At 45.6% G+C, this 18,697-nt stretch overlaps 1 protein-coding gene across 1 annotated transcript in view; it reads right to left on the bottom strand.

Annotated features, from left to right (window-relative positions):
- Positions 1 to 14,488, bottom strand: part of LOC129834929 (RNA-binding Raly-like protein) — a 31,430-nt gene extending 16,942 nt beyond the window's left edge. Inside the window, exons 1-3 of the mRNA XM_055900299.1 lie at positions 14,427 to 14,488; positions 12,606 to 12,656; positions 2,591 to 2,760 (exon numbers count right to left, since the gene is read on the bottom strand). Coding sequence (XP_055756274.1) covers positions 2,591 to 2,760; positions 12,606 to 12,656; positions 14,427 to 14,488 — 283 coding nt within the window. The remainder of the gene's footprint in view (positions 1 to 2,590; positions 2,761 to 12,605; positions 12,657 to 14,426) is intronic.
- Positions 14,489 to 18,697: the final 4,209 nt, after the last annotated feature.

The following is an 18,697-nucleotide window of genomic DNA, read 5'->3' on the forward strand; positions in this document are numbered from 1 at the left end:
TCAACAATCACATCATGCAACACCCTGTATATCTGGTTTAGATGTACAGGTTTGTGCCGCTGAATTTTTAAAACACACACGTCGGATATATAAGTATATAAACAACAAATATGATACACGTTCACATTAAATGGGGGTTCAAACAAATAATGCAAAATCTTAGCCAAAGTTACTTCTAGCTCTTCAGACTCATCAACAATTCTTGATACCATTTGTGTCCATTGCAAACTCCCACCCGTATGTCGTACATGATTCATGATTTGTTCCATTTTCAACAAACGCTCGACATTAGCCCAGGTATTGTGTGTCGTGTAGAACGATACATTATTCACTTTATTTTCAATAATCTGATGCATAACATTTGTAAGGTCTCTCAAAAGAAAAAATGTATTTATTCGCTCCAACATCGTAGACACATAGTTACCCATAGCTCTAAATAACAAAATGTCACTCGGTCTCTTGGGATTTATTGAGCCAGAAAACCACCACATCAGCCACCACAGCTTCCCGGTATTTGTTGTCGGTCACCAGGGTGTGTCGGATTTCTTTGAGTTTCTCGTGGATGAAAATTGCCTCCTTCAGTTCATGTAGGAAGGCCTCGGTTACCCCGTAAACTCTGGGGATAGACGGCACAAGACCCATAGACTCCAGGGCGCTGACCAGCGATGGTATAAACCTGCGGGACCACAGTCTTTTCACCAGCTCCTCAAAATGATTGAAAAAGTAGTATCTCGGAGGGTCGTATAGGCAAGGATGACGACGCTGGCTGGGGTGATTGATCTCACAGCCGATGCATTTTTCTCTTATATAGTCGCCAATCACCAAGTCTAAAAGTGTAGCTACAGAGGCCTTGATGGTATCCACAAAAATAGTACTGACCACCCCATCAAACACATCCTCAGGCTGGGTACATGTAGGGGGTGTCGCGGGTCTTGCCAGGGGTGAGTAGAGTGTAGGGCTGCGAGGCATTGAGTCCTTAGTTTCGGGGCCCCATGACGTAGCGGAGTCCTCGTAGAAGGTAGGGATATCCATGGTCTATGATGAAATGAAGAACCGGCTGCTTTTGCATTTATTGTAGAACCCCGCCTTAGGGTATCTGGGCGTGGTTAAAGACTCCCCGTACTTAGTTTTCTTCTGAAGTTGTATCTTCTTGAGGCTCTTTTGAAACGTAATCTTCAAGATTCGTATATATTATGCACTTCTTTAAATGCACAAGGCTCTGCCTCTGTTGGCTCTGTACAAAGAGATCATCCAACGCCTTCAACATGTTCAATTCCACTACATCCCAACTTTTAAAAGGGATAAGCAGACGCAGTCTGGTATCCCCAGTATGGCCCCCCTCCCGAAGGTTTTGGTTTCGGATTTCCTGGGTGCCGATATAGAACTCCAAGCCGCAGGGACGTCCATTCTGTCTTTGTATTTTCACCCTGTGAAATATACGTCCTGAGGAGTCAGGGGTACCTTCCCAACGGGTCTCGTGGCCCGTGAACACACTATACCCCTTGGTGATAAGGCGCAGTTCAGGACACACCACCTTGCGAAAAACCGACCAGTCTTCAACACCATAGTCCAAGCCTACAGTCTGTTCTGTATATTCTTCTCCTTCAGCGACAGTATAGAGGGTCACTCTACAGGCCACGTAATCAAACCGATACCCCCATAGCTGTCCATTAGACATCAACACTTGATCTTTCAGCGCATTTGATGGAGGTATTTGGCTTCTATACACATTTAAAAAACGTTTTTTTGGAGCATCATATATTGCGGGTTGATACTTGGCCCGTGCTCTATGAACCAACCGAGGACCCGCTTCAGTTGTTACAGTCATCACCGCTTTGCCACCGATCCCAAATTCCATGGTTATTCTTAAGATCTTGTACAGTCTTAAACAGGCATTGTTTTGGGGGTTTATAAGGCTTCTGCAAAGCCAGCCTCTTTGAAATGTTCATTAACAACCCCCCAACACTAGACATCCAGGAACAGTTTGACATGACACCTGGTCACTTGCCACCCAAAAGCCCCCCTCTAACCATCAGAATGTCCTGACCGGAAGCCCAAATATGGGCATGCCCCCCTTCTACAAACCATTGGGGCATCAATCACTACATAGGTTCATAAATCATGATCTTTTTCTGATTTACGACATTGACAACTTGACACTTACCCCAAAGACCCCCACCCCGGCCAGGATGTCCTGACCGGAAGCCCAAATATGGGCAGGCCTGCTACAACAGGACATAGGGTCATAAATCATTACATAGGGTCATAAATCAGGCTGGGGTCATAAATCATTACCGGTTGACCTGACAACTGGACCCTTACCCAAAGACCCCCACCTAACCATCAGAATGCCCTGACAGGCAACCCCTTAGGTTCACATAGCGGTCACATAGGCTCACATAGGACCACATAGGGTCATCCATCAAATCTGGACGTGTGACATCTACTTTAATCTCTCTGCTCTGTTGATTTGGGCTAATAATGCGACTTGATTGGCTAGGATCCATTAAGGAAAGAGGCTGCTATAGAAGTGTTGTAATGAGAGAACCATCTTGAGTGTAGTGTGTGACTGTGTGTGTGTATTACTCACACTTGGCCCTGTTGGAGCTGGTGGAGTGGGCTCTAGAGCTCTTGGAGGGGGGCCTGTCTCGGCTGCGTCTGTGCCCAGAGGATGTGGAGGAGGAGCGGGGTCGTTTGGCCAGGCTAGGTCCCTGGGACAGTGGAGGTAGGGAAGCTGGCACGCGCTGGTAGTCATACATCCTGAAGAGGGAAACATCCACACACACTGTCATCCAACTACTTGTACTTTGTGTAGTATTGTCAGTGTGACTAGATGTGTATGTGACACATGTCAGAAAAGTACAGTGACAGGATGTTTGTGAGTGAGTGTGTGAGCAGGCAAGCATGTGTGTGTGTTTGCGTGTATGGGCAGTGATGTCTATCACCTGGTTGGATGGATGTGTACGTGGGTGTGTGCATTTGTGAATGTATTTCTCCTATGATGAAGGACACAGAGGGAGAGAGTTGACAGGATGGTGTAATACGATCTGACAAGCAGAGGGAATATACACACACATACAGAATGTGTACACAAGTGAGAAAATAATAAGAAATAGTATCTGATAAGGTGAGGCAGAGGATATCCCAGATAGGGAATGAGGAAATGAAGTTGAGCAGGTTGAAGACCCCTGGTACTCCTCACACAACCATTATAGTATGTGGATGCGGGGGCTGTGCTTTGGCAAAGTGGGTGGGGTTATATCCTTCCTGTTTGGCCCTGTCCGGGGGTATCTTCGGATGGGGCCACAGTGTCTCCTGACCGCTCCTGTCTCAGCCTCCAGTATTTATGCTGCATTAGTTTGTGTCGGGGGGCTAGGGTCAGTTTGTTATATCTGGAGTACTTCTCCTGTCTTATCCAGTGTCCTGTGTGAATTTAAGTATGCTCTCTCTAATTCTCTCGTTCTCTCTTTCTTTCTCTCTCTCTCTCTGAGAACCTGAGCCCTTGGACCATACGTCAGGACTACCGGGCATGATGACTCCTTGCTGTCCCCAGTCCGCCTGGCCTTGCTGCTATTCCAGTTACGGAACCCCTACCTGTCCCAGACCTGCTGTTTTCAACTCTTAATGATCGGCTATGAAAAGCCAACTGAGATTTATTCCTGATTATTATTTGACCATGCTTGTCATTTATGAACATTTTGAAAATCTTGGCTCTCTCTAATTTTCTCTCTCTTTTTTTCTCTCGGAGGACCTGGGCCCTAGGACCATGCGTCGGGACTGCCGGGCGTGGTGACCTCTTGCTGTCCCCAGTCCACCTGGCCTTGCTGCTATTCCAGTTTCAGCTGTTCTGCCTGCGGTTATGGAACCGCCACCTGTCCCAGACCTGTTGTTTTTCAACTCTTAATGATCGGCTATGAAAAGCCAACTGAAAATTATTCATGATTATGATTTGACCATGCTTGTCACTTATGAACATTTTTGAACATCTTGGCATAGTTCTGTTATAATCTCCACCCGGCACAGCCAGAAGAGGACTGGCCACCCCTTATAGCCTGGTTCCTCTCTAGGTTTCTTCCTAGGTTTTGGCCTTTCTAGGGAGTTTTTCCTAGCCACCGTGCTTCTACACCTGCATTACTAGCTGTTTGGGGTTTTAGGCTGGATTTCTGTACAGCACTTCGAGATATTAGCTGATGTACGAAGGGCTATATAAAATAAACTTGATTGATTGATAGTATTACCCTACAGGTTGAAGACCCCTGGTACTCCTCACACAACCATTCTAGTATTACCCTACAGGAAAACAGTGCCACTGGATATGGAAGTCTCACCAAATCATGTGACAAAACAAAACAAACTACAAATGACTAATGAGTGTAATGACTGAATATACTGAAGGAGAGGAGAGGTATGAAGGGATTGAAGGAGAGGAGAGGTATGAAGGGATTGAAGGAGAGGAGAGGTATGGAGGGATTGAAGGAGAGGAGAGGTATGGAGGGATTGAAGGAGAGGAGAAGTATGGAGGGATTGAAGGAGAGGAGAAGTATGGAGGGATTGAAGGAGAGGAGAGGTATGAAGGGATTGAAGGAGAGGAGAGGTATGAAGGGATTGAAGGAGAGGAGAGGTATGGAGGGATTGAAGGAGAGGAGAGGTATGAAGGGATTGAAGGAGAGGAGAGGTATGGAGGGATTGAAGGAGAGGAGAAGTATGAAGGGATTGAAGGAGAGGTATGAAGGGAGTGAAGGAGAGGAGAAGTATGGAGGGATTGAAGGAGAGGAGAGGAATGGAGGGATTGAAGGAGAGGAGAGGTATGGAGGGTTTAAAGGAGAGGAGAAGTATGGAGGGTTTGAAGGAGAGGAGAGGTATGAAGGGATTGAAGGAGAGGAGCGGTATGGAGGGTTTGAAGGAGAGGAGAAGTATGGAGGGATTGAAGGAGAGGAGAAGTATGGAGGGATTGAAGGAGAGGAGAAGTATGGAGGGATTGAAGGAGAGGAGAGGTATGAAGGGATTGAAGGAGAGGAGAGGTATGAAGGGATTGAAGGAGAGGAGATGTATGGAGGGATTGAAGGGGAGGAGAAGTATGAAGGGATTGAAGGAGAGGTATGAAGGGAGTGAAGGAGAGGAGAAGTATGGAGGGATTGAAGGAGAGGAGAGGAATGGAGGGATTGAAGGAGAGGAGAGGTATGGAGGGATTGAATGAGAGGAGAAGTATGGAGGGATTGAAGGAGGAGAGGATTGAAGGAGAGGAGAGGTATGGAGGGTTTGAAGGAGAGGAGAGGTATGGAGGGATTGAAGGATAGGAGAGGTATGAAGGGATTGAAGGAGAGGTATGAAGGGATTGAAGGAGAGGTATGGAGGGATTGAAGGAGAGGAGAGGAATGGAGGGGTTGAAGGAGAGGAGAGGTATGAAGGGATTGAAGGAGAGGAGAGGTATGAAGGGATTGAAGGAGAGGCGAGGTATGAAGGGATTGAAGGAGAGGAGAGGAATGGAGGGATTGAAGGAGAGGAGAGGTATGAAGGGATTGAAGGAGAGGTATGGAGGGATTGAAGGAGAGGAGAAGTATGGAGGGATTGAAGGAGAGGAGAGGTATGGAGGGATTGAAGGAGAGGAGAAGTATGGAGGGTTTGAAGGAGAGGAGAGGTATGAAGGGATTGAAGGAGAGGAGCGGTATGGAGGGTTTGAAGAAGAGGAGAAGTATGGAGGGATTGAAGGAGAGGAGAAGTATGGAGGGATTGAAGGAGAGGAGAAGTATGGAGGGATTGAAGGAGAGGAGAAGTATGGAGGGATTGAAGGAGAGGAGAGGAATGGAGGGATTGAAGGAGAGGAGAGGTATGGAGGGTTTGAAGGAGAGGAGAGGTATGGAGGGATTGAAGGATAGGAGAGGTATGAAGGGATTGAAGGAGAGGTATGAAGGGATTGAAGGAGAGGTATGGAGGGATTGAAGGAGAGGAGAGGAATGGAGGGATTGAAGGAGAGGAGAGGTATGAAGGGATTGAAGGAGAGGAGAGGTATGAAGGGATTGAAGGAGAGGTGAGGTATGAAGGGATTGAAGGAGAGGAGAGGAATGGAGGGATTGAAGGAGAGGAGAGGTATGAAGGGATTGAAGGAGAGGTATGGAGGGATTGAAGGAGAGGAGAAGTATGGAGGGATTGAAGGAGAGGAGAGGTATGGAGGGATTGAAGGAGAGGAGAGGTATGGAGGGATTGAAGGAGAGGAGAGGTATGGAGGGATTGAAGGAGAGGAGAGGTATGGAGGGATTGAAGGAGAGGAGAGGTATGAAGGGATTGAAGGAGAGGAGAGGTATGGAGGGATTGAAGGAGAGGAGAAGTATGGAGGGATTGAAGGAGAGGAGAGGTATGAAGGGATTGAAGAAGAGGAGAAGTATGGAGGGATTGAAGGAGAGGAGAGGTATGAAGGGATTGAAGGAGAGGAGAGGAGAGGTATGAAGGGATTGAAGGAGAGGTATGAAGGGATTGAAGGAGAGGTATGAAGGGATTGAAGGAGAGGTATGGAGGGATTGAAGGAGAGGAGAGGAATGGAGGGATTGAAGGAGAGGAGAGGTATGGAGGGATTGAAGGAGAGGAGAAGTATGGAGGGATTGAAGGAGAGGAGAGGTATGAAGGGATTGAAGGAGAGGAGAGGTATGAAGGGATTGAAGGAGAGGAGAGGTATGAAGGGATTGAAGGAGAGGAGAGGTATGGAGGGATTGAAGTAGAGGAGAGGTATGGAGGGATTGAAGGAGAGGAGAAGTATGGAGGGATTGAAGGAGAGGAGAAGTATGAAGGGATTGAAGGAGAGGAGAAGTATGGAGGGATTGAAGGAGAGGAGAGGCACGGAGGGATTGAAGGAGAAAAAGGGAAAGGAGATGAGATGAGGAGGAGGGGAGAGATCTACTATGTGACAGAAGTTAGATTTGGATCAGTCTCCACTGTCAGGCCCCCCCCTCCTCCCTCGTTCCCCCATCGCCTAGCTCCGTATCCCTATCTACAGCTAAATCTAATTGGTTCTGTCAGGGCCAATCAAAAGCTCTCTGGCAGCGCAGCGGAGCAGGTGACAGGAGAGAGTGTATCACACACTCGCTTTATAACGGTTACAGAAACATGGGAGAGTGTATATTGTGTGTGTGTGTGTGTGTGTGTGTGTGTGTGTGTGTGTGTGTGTGTGTGTGTGTGTGTGTGTGTGTGTGTGTGTGTGTGTGTGTGTGTGTGTGTGTGTGTGTGTGTGTGTGTGTGTGTGGAAAGGCCAAAGGCTGTGACAGAGAGAGGTGGTGTTTTAATCATGTTGATTAAGAGAGTCATTGATCTCCACCCCCACTACCTCCCTGGAGAGAACCAACCACTCACTGGTCGTCCATCATCAGCCAGGGGGAAGGACACATGTCAACCTACTGGTAAAGGCTAAAAACGAACCAATAAGACCCCCGAAAAGGGTCACAGGAGCACAGTCAGCCAATCAGATTCCTCTGAGGGGTCAGAGTTGGGCAATCACACACAACACACACTTTACAGGAGTCAGCACTCCAGTCACATGACAATCATAGGCTGTAAGTCAATTTAGTCTCAGCTTGACTGGGACCTATGTTAACCTGTAGGCCCTATAATCACAGCTTTAATGAAAATCTTCCACTCTGAAATGAAGTACAGGAACTTTTATACAAGGACTGCCTACCTGGCTCATGTCTGCAGTATTTAAGGGCTGGCTTTCATCCTAACCTCTTAATACGCTCTGCCACCTAATTCAATCTTGCGAGACTGACTGAGTCACATTCCAACCTGAATGCCTTTCATATGGCATCTGCTTATAGCATCAGAGAGCAATTAGGGCTGAGAGCCAGACAGACAGAGACCTGGGCACTGGCTCCAGCTCTTAAAAACTGAGAGAGAGGAGGGAGGAGGAGGGGGGGGGGGGGAAGTAAGAACGAAAGCAAGAGAGAGAGAGAGAAGGACACATCACCCTCCATACACACCAAGAGGATCCTGCACCACCAAAAACCCACCCCAGGAACCATAGCCCTGTTCTCCTGTGCCCTGAGTGTAGCCTACAGCAGAGCAGGGCTCAGAGACTCATGAACAGATTGGTTAGTGTTTATTTACATGTCCTAAGTAAGCCTGAGTGGCCTTTACACAGTCAGGGCTGTGTGGAGATAGCCACCCTCTCTGCAGTAAGGCTCCAGGCAGACTGCTGAGGAGAGAGAAACACACTTTAATCCAGCTGCAAACAGGATGCCAGTCGGGAAGCCTTGAGGTGTGATGTCAGTTTGGGTTCAGTGATTGAGCTGTAAGTCGCTGAGAGAGACAATACTTTAGTGTTCAGTTGAGGAACGAACGTGTGTTACCCCTTTACTGAAATCTCTCTCACACTTCAGTTCCCCTGTCTCAGGAGATAGTATTACCAGTAAATATGCAGATACAGCCACCTCACTGTGCATGAAGTTTATCAACCGGCCACCAATGTAGTGAGATTGCTGCGACCGTTGCCGTTCAGCAGAGACGCTGGGAGACTAAAGACTTATGGGAGTTTAAAGTCCTTTAGTGGAGTTTGCAGTGTGCTGCTACAATGACTTTGAAGTGTAATTTCAGAGAATAGGAGCTCGTGAAACAGACAACGAGAGACTGGATGTGTGAGGATTAGAGAAAACAGAGCGAGAGTGTGTTTAAGTGTTTGTGTAAGTGTGTGTGCATGCGTGTGTTTGTGTGTGGATTAGAAGAGATATTAGAAGAGAGGCTTTGTCTCTGCTAGAGCTGTTATCTGTGTGTAGAGGCAGACATTTTCTCATATGCACACAAACAGATGCAGACACGCACACACACACACTAACGCACACAAGCTGTCGATGGAGCTAGCCAGCCACGTAGGGCAAAATCATGTACCGTGTTTGAAGCAAATTGAAAATCAGTGGTGAGGGTTTTTTCCTTTGTGAAGACAGAAAAATGCAGAGCGCGGCAAAACAAAAAAATGCAAAGAAAAGATGACAGTGTCAACTCACAGCTACAGTACTGTGTGTGTGTGTGTGTGTGTGTGTGTGTGTGTGTGTGTGTGTGTGTGTGTGTGTGTGTGTGTGTGTGTGTGTGTGTGAACATGTTTAACTAGAAGTCCCCACAAGTATTGTAAACAAACAAATATTTGACCAACTGGGGACATTTTGTTCGTCCCCATGAGGTCAAATGCTATTTCTAGGGGGTTTAGGGTTAAGGTTAGAATTAGAGTTAGGGTTAGAATTACGTTAAGGATTAAGGTTAGGAGCTATGGTTAGTTTTAGCGTCAGGAGCTAAGATTTAGGGTTAGGATTAAGGTTAGGTTTTTGGGTTAAGGTTCGGATTAGGGTAAGAGTACAGGTTAGGGTTAGCGATAGGGGTTAGGGAAAATAGGATTTTGAATGGGACTGAATTGTGTGTCCCCACAAGGTTAGCTGTACAATACTGTGTGTGAGTGTGAGTGTGAGTGTGTGTGTGTGTGTGTGTGTGTGTGTGTGTGTGTGTGTGTGTGTGTGTGTGTGTGTGTGTGTGTGTGTGTGTGTGTGTGTGTGTGTGTGTGAGAGAGAGAGAGAGAGAGAGAGAGAGAGAGAGAGAGAGAGAGAGAGAGAGAGAGAGAGAAATGGAGGTGAAAGTGTAATCTCTATGTTGGACGGCCTGTTTCTCTAACCATCATCTTTACTCTCTCTTATTTTCTTTCTGCATGTTTGTTTAAACTGAAGATAGAAACACAAACACAGAGGACATCCTCAACTCTTCTGTGCATGCCTACATCTACAGCATCGGAGTGCCTCACACAGAGTGCATTCACACAGAGGACAACAAGGTTGTTCAGTGTGTGTTTGTGTGTGTGAGAGAGAGAGAGCACTCTTTATTCAGATGTGCTGAGTGCTGTGTTTATGAATGAGCCATGTCACCTTCAGTGTGCCTGAGGGAGGTGGAGAGCTCCCACAGCAATTACCTGAGTGACTGACCTGGGTGACGAACCAGACAGAACCGGACTCAACTGGACTTGGCATAACTGAGTCAGACTGAACATGACTGACCTGGGTTAAGCCATGCGGAACTGGACTAAACCGGACTGATATGGACAGAATCCGACGTGATCAGAGATCATTAGACTGAAAGTCATTGAGCAAGACTGAAGTGGACTGAACGGGATTGAACTGTGACCTGGGTAGGCTGCACTAAACTTGAATTAATTGTATTGAACCGGACTGACTGTCAAATTCGGGCTTGGAATCTGAACTGAGGTCATGATCTCTTGGCTGGAGCTGTAGCGAAAACACTCCACAGCTCCGTGTCAAAACACAGTACCATGTACAGTACTGTACCACCGGAAAGTGAACTTAATGGCAGTTTTCCAGCCTACAGTTAATTCTCAATATGTTTCAGTTACTGTAATGTAGCCTCCCTGACCCACGGCCCAACATCTGCTGTGAGCCACAGAAAACTAACCTGAGCTTTAATGGAACTTGTAATATAAGCTGCTGCACTTAGAACAGTTTAAGCTGACTCATAATTATTAGAGATTCAGCTAGGGTTAGAGTGGCTTACAACCTGACTGGATTCCTTATAGAGGCCACACAGCACATAGCAACTCTCTGTGTGTTGATGTGTGTGTTTTGGGAGTGTTTGTCTTTGTGTGTGTGTGTGTGTGTGTCTGTGTGTGTGCTTGTGTGTGTGTGTATGCTTGCACTTGATGTGTGTTCGTGCACAGGATGTATGTCTGTGTGTGTTTGTCTATGTGTACACTACCATTCAAAGGTTTGGGGTCACTTAGAAATGTCCTTATTTTTGAAAGAAAGGCAAATTTTTTTGATCATTAAAATAACATCAAATTGATCAGAAATACAGTGTAGACATTGTTAATGTTGTAAATGACTATTGTAGCTGGAAACGGCTGATTTTTTATGGAATCTACATAGGCGTACAAAGGCCCATTATCAGCAACCATCACTCCTGTGTTCCAATGGCACATTGTGTTAGCTAATCCAAGTTTATAATTTTAAAAGGCTAATTGATCATTAGAAAACCCTTTTGCAATTATGTTAGCACAGCTGAAAACTGTGCTGATTAAAGAAGCAATCAAACTGGCCTTCTTTAGACTACTTGAGTATCTGGAGCATCAGCATTAGTGGATTCGATTACAGGCTCAAAATGGCCAGAAACAAATAACTTTCTTCTGAAACTTGTCAGTCTATTCTTGTTCAGGCTATTCCATGCGAGAAATTGCCAAGACACTGAAGATCTCGTACAACGCTGTGTACTACTCCCTTCACAGAACAGGTCAAACTGTTTCTAACCAGAATAGAAAGAGGAGTGGGAGGCCCCGGTGCACAACTGAGCAAGAAGGCAAGTACATTAGAGTGTCTAGTTTGAGAAACAGACGCCTCATAAGTCCTCAACTGGCAGCTTCATTAAATAGTACCCGAAAAACACCAGTCTCAACATCAACAGTGAAGAGGCGACTCCGGGATGCTGGCTCCGTGAAAAGCCATATCTCAGACTGGCCGATAAAAATAAAATATTGGGGCCTCCCGGGTGGCGCAGTGGTCTAGAGCACTGCATCCCAGTGCTAACTGCGCCACCAGAGTCTCTGGGTTCGCCCCCAGGCTCTGTCGCAGCCGGCCGCGACCGGGAGGTCCGTGGGGCGACGCACAATTGGGCTAGCGTCGTCCGGGTAAGGGAGGGTTTGGCCGGTAGGGATTTCCTTGTCTCATCGCGCTCCAGCGACTCCTGTGGCGGGCTGGGCGCAGTGCGTGCTAACCAAGGGGGCCAGGTGCACGGTGTTTCCTCCGACACATTGGTGCGGCTGGCTTCCGGGTTGGAGGCGCGCTGTGTTAAAGAAGCAGTGCGGCTTGGTTGGGTTGTGCTTCGGAGGACGCATGACTTTCGACCTTCGTCTCTCCCGAGCCCGTACGGGAGTTGTAGCGATGAGACAAGATAGTAATTACTAGCGATTGGATACCACGAAAATTGGGGAGAAAAGGGGAGAAAATTAAAAAAAAAAAAATATTAAGATGAGCAAAAGAACACAGACACTGGACAGAGGAACTCTGCATAAAAGGCCAGCATCCCGGAGTCGCCTCTTCACTGTTGCCATTGACACTGGTGTTTTGCGGGTACTATTTAATGAAGCTGCCAGTTGAGGACTTGTGAGGAGTCTGTTTCTCAAACTAGACACTCTAATGTACTTGTCTTCTTGCTCAGTTGTGCACCGGGGCCTCCCACTCCTCTTTCTAGTCTAAAGAAGGCCCGTTTTATTGCTTCTTTAATCAGGACAACAGTTTTCAGCTGTGCTAACATAATTGCAAAAGGGTTTTCTAAGTGACCCCAAACATTTGAACGGTACTGTATGTGTGTGTATTTGTTCGTTCATTTAAGTGTGCCTCGAACACCTGCCAGGCCGAGTGGAGCGAAGATTTACCAAGGTGCGATTAGTGCGCAGTAACAGGCAGCTCTGTTAGCAGAGACACATGACTGACAGGCAGTGGGAGGGGGAGGAGGGAGAGGGCCAGCGGGAGACAGGGGAGACAAGGAGGGTTAAGTGTGTGTTTTAGACTTTTCCTCTGTCCGACTCTCAACATTAAGGGTTTGTGTGAGAGGCACTGTGCAGAGCGGGCTGACAGTACCTGTCATAGAGGTCCTCCTGATAGCACTCATAGTCCAGGTCATAGTCAGATCTGCAGAGAGAGAGGAGGAGGTGGGAGGGGAGGGGGGATGGAGAGAGAGAGAGGAGGGTGGGATGGAGAGAGAGAGAGAGGAGGGGATGATAGAGAGAGGGGGGATGGAGAGAGGAGGGGGGATGGAGAGAGTGAGAGAGAGACAGTGAGTTGACAGTGGCCTGACACAAAGGCTCACAACTATCTTCACAGCTGACTGACAGAGGTGTTACTGACACACATAAACGCACACGCAAGCATGGCGCACGCACGGCACACACACACACACACACGCGTGCACACACACAAAGTCATCCATCCTCTGTGAGAGCAGAACGTTAAGACAGGCTGATGAAAACCTGAGAGATCAAACAACATCTATCTCGGATACAAGCAGCCTTTCAGATCTGTTCCTTATTAGGTGAGCTAAATATACTGTGCCATCAGAGATATTTCACTCTGTAGCAGGCTGCTGGAATAGTGTGTACATAGTTAGAGCAGGGCTCTGGCAACTGGAAGGAATATGCTATTCATGATTTCTAGCCAGCTGGAAAAAGACATTGGAATTGTTGTGCCACAGCACCCAAGGTGGAAAATCCATAGAAATTGTCCTGTGTTATGCACCAATGACCACAGGCTGTGCACTCTATGTGCTTCTACATATTCCAGCTCATTTACTGTGAAGTTGGACTGTCAGTTGTGTGTGTGTGTGTGTGTGTGTGTGTGTGTGTGTGTGTGTGTGTGTGTGTGTGTGTGTGTGTGTGTGTGTGTGTGTGTGTGTGTGTGTGTGTGTGTGTGTGTGTGTGTGTGTGTGTAGGTGTGTATGCACCCACCCGTGTATGTGCCCGTGTGTGTGTGTGTGTGTGTGTGTGTGTGTGTGTGTGTGTGTGTGTGTGTGTGTGTGTGTGTGTGTGTGTGTGTGTGTGTGTGTTTGATTAGACTCAAATTGCTCACACCTTTGCCTACAATATATGGGCATAGTTTGCTGTAGGTTGTAGTTTATAGATTACCCTGTACGATTTGGTGTGTAGAGAGGACCAGGGCAGAGAGAGGAGTGACACTAAGCCTGATGGTAAGTAGCTCATACCCTGGTGTGTAGTTAAATAGAGCTCAGCATTTCTCTGTGTGTTTAATCCCTGCCTGGCCACTGATACCCCAGCCCTAAAGTCTACACACACACGCACGTACGCACGTACACACGCACGCACGCACACACACACACACACACACACACACACACACACACACACACACACACACACACACACACACACACACACACACACACACACACACACACACACACACACACACACACACACACACACAATCAGCAAATACCCTCCACTTATGCTTTCTGTAAAACTTTCAACCAGAGAAGAACTGTATTTATAGGTACCTGAAAGGTGACTCATGTACCCATACTAATTCCTATTTATTACACATATATTAATACACTGTATAAATAGAACCATCAGCATAGCCTCTACAAAATGTAATACATGATCACCTCAAAGTGAGTAGCATACAGTACGTGGGCGATACAGATGGTATCAGCAGAGTTCATCAGAGTCTCTCAAACAGATGGATCAAACCAGACACACACAAACAAAATCACACCCACGTACACACACAGATGAATGACAGACACATAACACACTCTCATCACGTCCACGTCCACGTCCACGTCCACGCACACACACACACACACACACACACACACACACACACACACACACACACACACACACACACACACACACACACACACACACACACACACACACACACCTAAAGCCCCTCTGTCCTATCTGTCTCTGCAGGGGGCTGGTGAGTCTCAGTGCTGTAATCATGTTGTTGACTGGAGGAAAGTGATGTATCAGTAAACATGTCAGGAAGTACAGCAGGAGACTAAAACTAACACTTTTTCACAGCTAAAAACATACAGTACACACAAGCATGAGTGCAGACACACAGACAGATGTGCTGCACACAAATACACACACACTTTCTCTCGCTCACTCTGTATGTAAATGTGAATCAGAATGTAGCAACCCTGTCTCTGAAGTGTTGAGATAGCTAGCAGTGTTGGTATAAAAGTGTGTGTTTGTGTACCTGAGGTGTGTGTGAATTCCTAATGAATTCTCCTCCAGCTACCCGCAGCCAAACTGTTTCTGGCTTTCTCCCCTCGTCTGAAGACAGTTGGATTTTCTGAGCTCCATATTCTGCCAGCTTCAAATAATCTGTAATAAGTGTCAATATTTACAACTCATCACACTCTTCCCCAACTGTGTTTTATGATTTAGCTCAAGGTCTGATCAATTTGCAGAAAGCCTTCTGTTATTCTAAATACTGGTAGGCCTTTCATGTGAAATGGTAGACATCTATGTTTCCAGCTATCCCTGTTTAACATGATGGAAACTCAGTCCTCTGTAGGGGAGCACACTCTGGTTGAAGGTTTCTTTCCATGTCCAAATGTGTGTGTGTGTGGGTCTGCACAGTGCGGGGTTGGCTATGTGGATTAGGGTTTATGTGCGTTGTACTACTGAACCAAAACAAAACCACTCTACTTAGCCAGTTCGAAGACACTGACAAAACCGTTCTACTTAGCCACCATTGAAACTGAACTCAAACAGAACCTCTCCACTCAGTCTGCTAATAGGACCCAACTGAACACAAACTCTCAACCTGTACCCACAGATTCCCTGCACTCAGCAGAACACCATGAGCTAACAGATCTGGCGGCCAACAGAAGTTCTGTGCTCAGGCAGGGAGGGGAGACGGAGTGAGGAATCGGGAGAGAGAACAGCCCCATGGTCCCCGGCACAGATGAGGGGCTCTGTGTCCTAATGGGGAACTCGAGCGGAAGACAGAGAAAATAACAACTATTTGCCAAACTCTCACAGCAGGAAAACTAAGACAGACTGACTCACTCTAACTCTCTTTCTCCCTCTTTTTCTCTATCATTTTCTCTCCCTGCAGCAATGTTCTAGTTGGTAATCTGTGTCATTGAGCACTGGGAGGAGAGAGAGAGAGTCAGAACAGAAAACAATTTCCATTTCCTCTTCCATTATCCAAGCCATCTTCTGTTATTAGAGTGGCTAAACTCTTCAACCAAGTCTGAGACAAGCAGACAGACATGTCAGGTATTAGTGCCTTTCTGCAGTTTGGAAACATAGGAGACCGCATAGTGCATTACAGTATCATCATCCTTTTAGCCGAGCACTCCGGAGAGGCATTGTGATTGCAACACCACCTGCCTGGTGAAAAGACAGATTCCCTGCTCCAGAATGGTCACCATGACCAAAATGACTGCTGTGAGACCATAAGTCAGTGGTATTCTCCTAGTGGGGTCGCGGGGGAACTTCAATGGGGTAGACAATTTTTTATATATTTTTAATGCAATGAACTGAAGGTTATTTGTTGATGTAAAATTTTAAATGTACCAATTTTAAGGTTTTAAGGTTTAAGGTTAGATTTGGCGTGGGGTGGGATCACTAGGCATTTTGAGGGGGGAAATGGGGTCCCCAGAAATTCTGGTGGAAAAATGGGGTCCCCGCTGAAAAAGTTTGAATACCACGAGACATAAACAGTATCTATTAGAACCACAGCACATCTCTCGACCATAATGTTGAGCGATTAGTGCTTTTTGAGGTCGGTTCGGTTTTGGTTCGATTCTATGAAGAGAAAAAAATCACAGTTTTTGATTTCGGTTTCAAATTAGAATTTTTTTCACTATGCTTTATGTGGGTTGAATGCTGTAACAACAGATAATAAAACAAGTCCCATGTTGGTAGTGATGGCCAATTACTGCTTATCACTTATTAACCATCATTTATTCACATTACTTTACTAAAAATATTTCAGTTGTGTATATTACATTTGTTTTATTTGATGACTTTGTTATTTAATTCCAAGTCATCATCTCATCTCTATAGCACTGCTGCCTATGCTGTCTGACAAAACCACTATTTTGGAGTTTTTCAAAGTAAATAAGGCATACTTTTATGACTGCTGAATACCAGCTATCCCTCACTTATATCATGTATTTTCAGAAAGAGATACCTAGCAAAATGTTGGTTAATTGCTCAGAACTACTCATCCAGCAACACAACCAACTGGAGTAAACCAATCACACTCTGGATTGTCTCTTTAATGACATAATGGTCTCTGGAATGGAAGCTTTGTTGCACTGACAAAGTCCTTTCTGTAAAGTATTATTTATTTAATGTGATTAGTGATTCTTGTTAATGGAAAAATGGAAAAAATGTCAACCCTGTTTCATGAACTGAACTCTTGTTTTAATACTGTATGGTGAAACTATTCCTTTTTAAATAATTTAATCAAAAGAAACATTGAACATCTAATAGTCAAATCCCAGTTTAAAAGCAGGTGAGCTGGCGCCACTCTTTTTGGACATTTTCGGGTGTTTTGTGAAAACTGAGTGGGTCGAGCATAACACGTCAACCCTGTTACCCATACAGTGGTGACCCATCATTCAGGGCAGGTGGGGCTGTTTTGAGCCCCACATATTTAGCAAAAAAAAAACAGGCTTGTGTCACGAACGTTGTTGTAAGAATCGGACCAAAATGCAGTGTGGTTTGGGTTCATCATCTTTTATTATGAGAACCGGCACAAAAACAATAAAGAGCAAAGAAATGAACGTGCAGCTTTGTCGTGCTCAAAGGCAACAATACAAAAACAAGATCCCACAACCAACAGATGGGAAAAGGCTGCCTAAGTATGATCCCCAATCAGAGACAACGATAGACAGATGCCTCTGATTGGGAACCATACCAGGCCAACCTAGAAATAAAGAAACTAGAATGCCCACCCTAGTCACACCCCGACCTAACCCAAAATAGATAATAAAGGATCTCTACCGTCAGGGCGTGACAGCTGCCTGTTTTGCATGTGATTCTGGCATTAACCTGTTGGGGATGGGGGCGCTGTTTAGACTATTTATGCTAATGTGGCTAATTTTTTAAACGGCTTCCCACAAAATCCTTGATCGTACAATATGCATATTATTATTATTATTGGATAGAAAACAGTCTATAGTTTCTATAGGAGTTGAAATTTTGTCTCTAAGTGGAACAGAGCCCATTCTACAGCAATTTCCCTGACATGGAGTCAGATTTGAGAAACGTTGGCCACTTTTCTGAAGTCATTTAAACGGGCACTGTCGTTGCTATGACTATACGGACACTTCTTACGTCTTCCCCTGGATGCCTTTACGTGATGACGATTCCAACGGGCTCGATTGCTCGTTCACAGGCCCTACAAATGAAAAAAACCTTTAGCTAGCAAGTCTTTTCTTGCTGCGTAACGCGCGTGGAAGACACCGACCCTCTCCTGTTCCAAGCATTAGTTTAGCCTGTTATATTTCTCCGGTCATCTTTTCACTCGTTATAGGAGTTACAAACATCACAAAGTAGTTAATTTAAAGCGTTTTATAGCAATTTATATCCGTTTAGTGCGATTTTGTGACATTTATTTTTGCAACGATGTGAAAAGTTGGACACGCTTTTCAGTTCATCCCGAACGTAGTTGACATTTCCACATGGCAAGAGGACAGCTTTCCACCAAAAGACGATTTCTCCCAAGAAAGGATCCTTTGCCCAAGATACTGATGGAAGAACAGCTCAAGGTAGGACATTTTTATTATGATAAATCGTGTTTCTGTCGAAACATTTTAGTGGCTTAGGACGCCATGTTTTTTGACGTAGCTTCGCTTGGCGCAAACTGTATTGAAAAGTAAGGATAAATTAAAAAATGTAATAACGCAATTGTATTAAGAATTAAATTGTCTATCAATCCCTGTCCACCCTATATTTTTTAGTCACGTTTATGAGTATTTATGTATAAGAGTAGATCACTGTCTAAGTGGCGCAAGGACAAATTCTGACCAGCCGAGTTACATTTCACATTGTCTAACCATGATTTTGGTGGCTAAATATAAACATTTTCGATCAAACTGTATATGCATGTTGTAATGTGATGTTACAGGAGTGTCATCGGAAGAATTCTGAGAAGGTTAGTGAAAAAATTAATATCTTTTG

This window comes from Salvelinus fontinalis, chromosome 35 (genome assembly GCF_029448725.1).
Source record: "Salvelinus fontinalis isolate EN_2023a chromosome 35, ASM2944872v1, whole genome shotgun sequence".
Taxonomy (NCBI): domain Eukaryota; kingdom Metazoa; phylum Chordata; class Actinopteri; order Salmoniformes; family Salmonidae; genus Salvelinus; species Salvelinus fontinalis.